At 47.1% G+C, this 1,724-nt stretch overlaps 1 protein-coding gene across 1 annotated transcript in view; it reads right to left on the reverse strand.

Moving 5' to 3' along the window:
• Positions 1 to 543: 543 nt before the first annotated feature.
• Positions 544 to 1,724, reverse strand: part of LOC110020161 (E3 ubiquitin-protein ligase UPL7) — a 97,994-nt gene continuing 96,813 nt past the window's right edge. The window contains exon 12 of the mRNA XM_020718169.1: positions 544 to 702. Within this exon, the coding sequence (XP_020573828.1) occupies positions 544 to 702 (159 nt within the window). The remainder of the gene's footprint in view (positions 703 to 1,724) is intronic.

Consider the following 1,724-nt stretch of genomic DNA (forward strand, 5'->3'; position numbering starts at 1 on the left):
GGCGGTGAGCCGAGCCAAGAGAAGCGACAAACCTCGCGTGAGGAGAGGACGAAGCTTTGTTGCAGGGGAGCAGTTCGCGTGGCACGGCGTGGAAGCCTTTAGCCAGGGTACAGAAGCACGCGGAAGGGACCGCGGGCCGATCTCTCGCGAGGAAGAAGAGGGATCGGCGAGGAGGAGCGGATGAGTTCGGTTCGGCCCACTAGGGATCCGCCCAGATTGCGAGCGACAGAGAGGAGAGGCGAGCCGTGACTTCACGCGAATGTGAGGGAGGCGGGATCGGGTGCGGTGGATTTGGGTATTTAGGGATTTAGGGGAAAATAAGAATTACATATATATATATATATATATATCAAACTTCATGCGATTTATTTGTGAGCGGTGCCCAAGCAAAATGGGTGTCCTCCCTAGATAATTTTGACGTTCCGGACGTGCTGGTGCACTCTGCTTTATCATCTGGGGTCGCTCGGACGACGTCGTCAACAATCGGGTCAAAAACGTGTCAAAATTTAAATTTCATAAAATTTTGACCCGCGATCGATTGTTTCAAAAAGTATTATTCGAGTCTTCGACAGGTAACAGTGCAAGCGAATGCAAGCGATGCGAATTGAGGCGATCGGATGCGTCGACTCTCCGAATTGCGAAGTAGTAGGATGAACTCCCAAGCATTCGTGAAAGGCCAAATAACCTCTCCAATATTTCATGCTAAATGAAAATAAGTGAAAAGCTTCATAATACTCATCCCAACATGCTTGCAAGAGGAGCTAAAATTATTTCAAAGCCACATTTCAACCCTCCTGTTCAAAGTAATAGGGATATGCTACAATTCCATCTCAAGCTAACAGGAGAAAATAAGAACACTTATATCATGCTATGCTTGCACCGTCCTAAGCAATTAATTGACTCTCACCCTTGAAACATGCTCACATTTCATCCTTCACATGCTTTTAAAGTGAATGCCTCAAAATATATGAAAGTAAAGAGAACTAGCATGCTGTACCATCCAACAGATCCAAGCTCAAAGGCTCGGCAGAGAGGAAAACCGAAAGGAAACAGGGCATCGAAGAAAAGGGGAAAGGAGGGGGGTACCTCTTTAATGTCAATGTAAAAGCGCTGCAACACAAGAATTCACCTCAAAGAAATGTGAGATTCCCTTTCCAATCTCCTCACAGCCAAAATTTTTACTCTCCTCTTAGAAAACCTTTTTTAACAACCAAAAAAAAATCAAAAGGAACTATGTTTATAGTTTTAACAACCCAAAAAAAATCAAAAGGAACTATGTTTATAGGCAGAGAAGAGAGGGGAAGAGGCAGAAGGTCACCCCTTGAACCCACGGCACTCGAATCGGGCCAAAAAGAAAGCAAAAAGAAAAGGGCACGCTCCCTGCTCACAGAGGGCGAAGCCACCGAAGCCTCTCGGACCCAGCGGCGAGAATAGTGGCAGAGAGGGAAGTATCGGGAAGAAGAGGAAAAAAGAGAAGAAATGTCATTCCAGTATACCAGGGAGCAAGCTTCCCAGAGTCAAATTACCAAGAAAAGGAAAACCACAGTTCAGGGAGACTGGCACGGCTTCGGGAAGGAAGGCCGCGAGCAGAGAGTGTCGGGCAAAGACAAATAAGAGGTCAACTTTCTCTCGCGTAGAGGAGGAGCTCGATTGGCTCGAGACCGAGAAAGGGAAAAGGCCAGACACGCGAACGGGAGAGGGGAAGAAGGCAAAGCTCGGGTGCG

This window comes from Phalaenopsis equestris, unplaced genomic scaffold, assembly GCF_001263595.1.
Source record: "Phalaenopsis equestris unplaced genomic scaffold, ASM126359v1 Scaffold000002, whole genome shotgun sequence".
Lineage (NCBI taxonomy): Eukaryota > Viridiplantae > Streptophyta > Magnoliopsida > Asparagales > Orchidaceae > Phalaenopsis > Phalaenopsis equestris.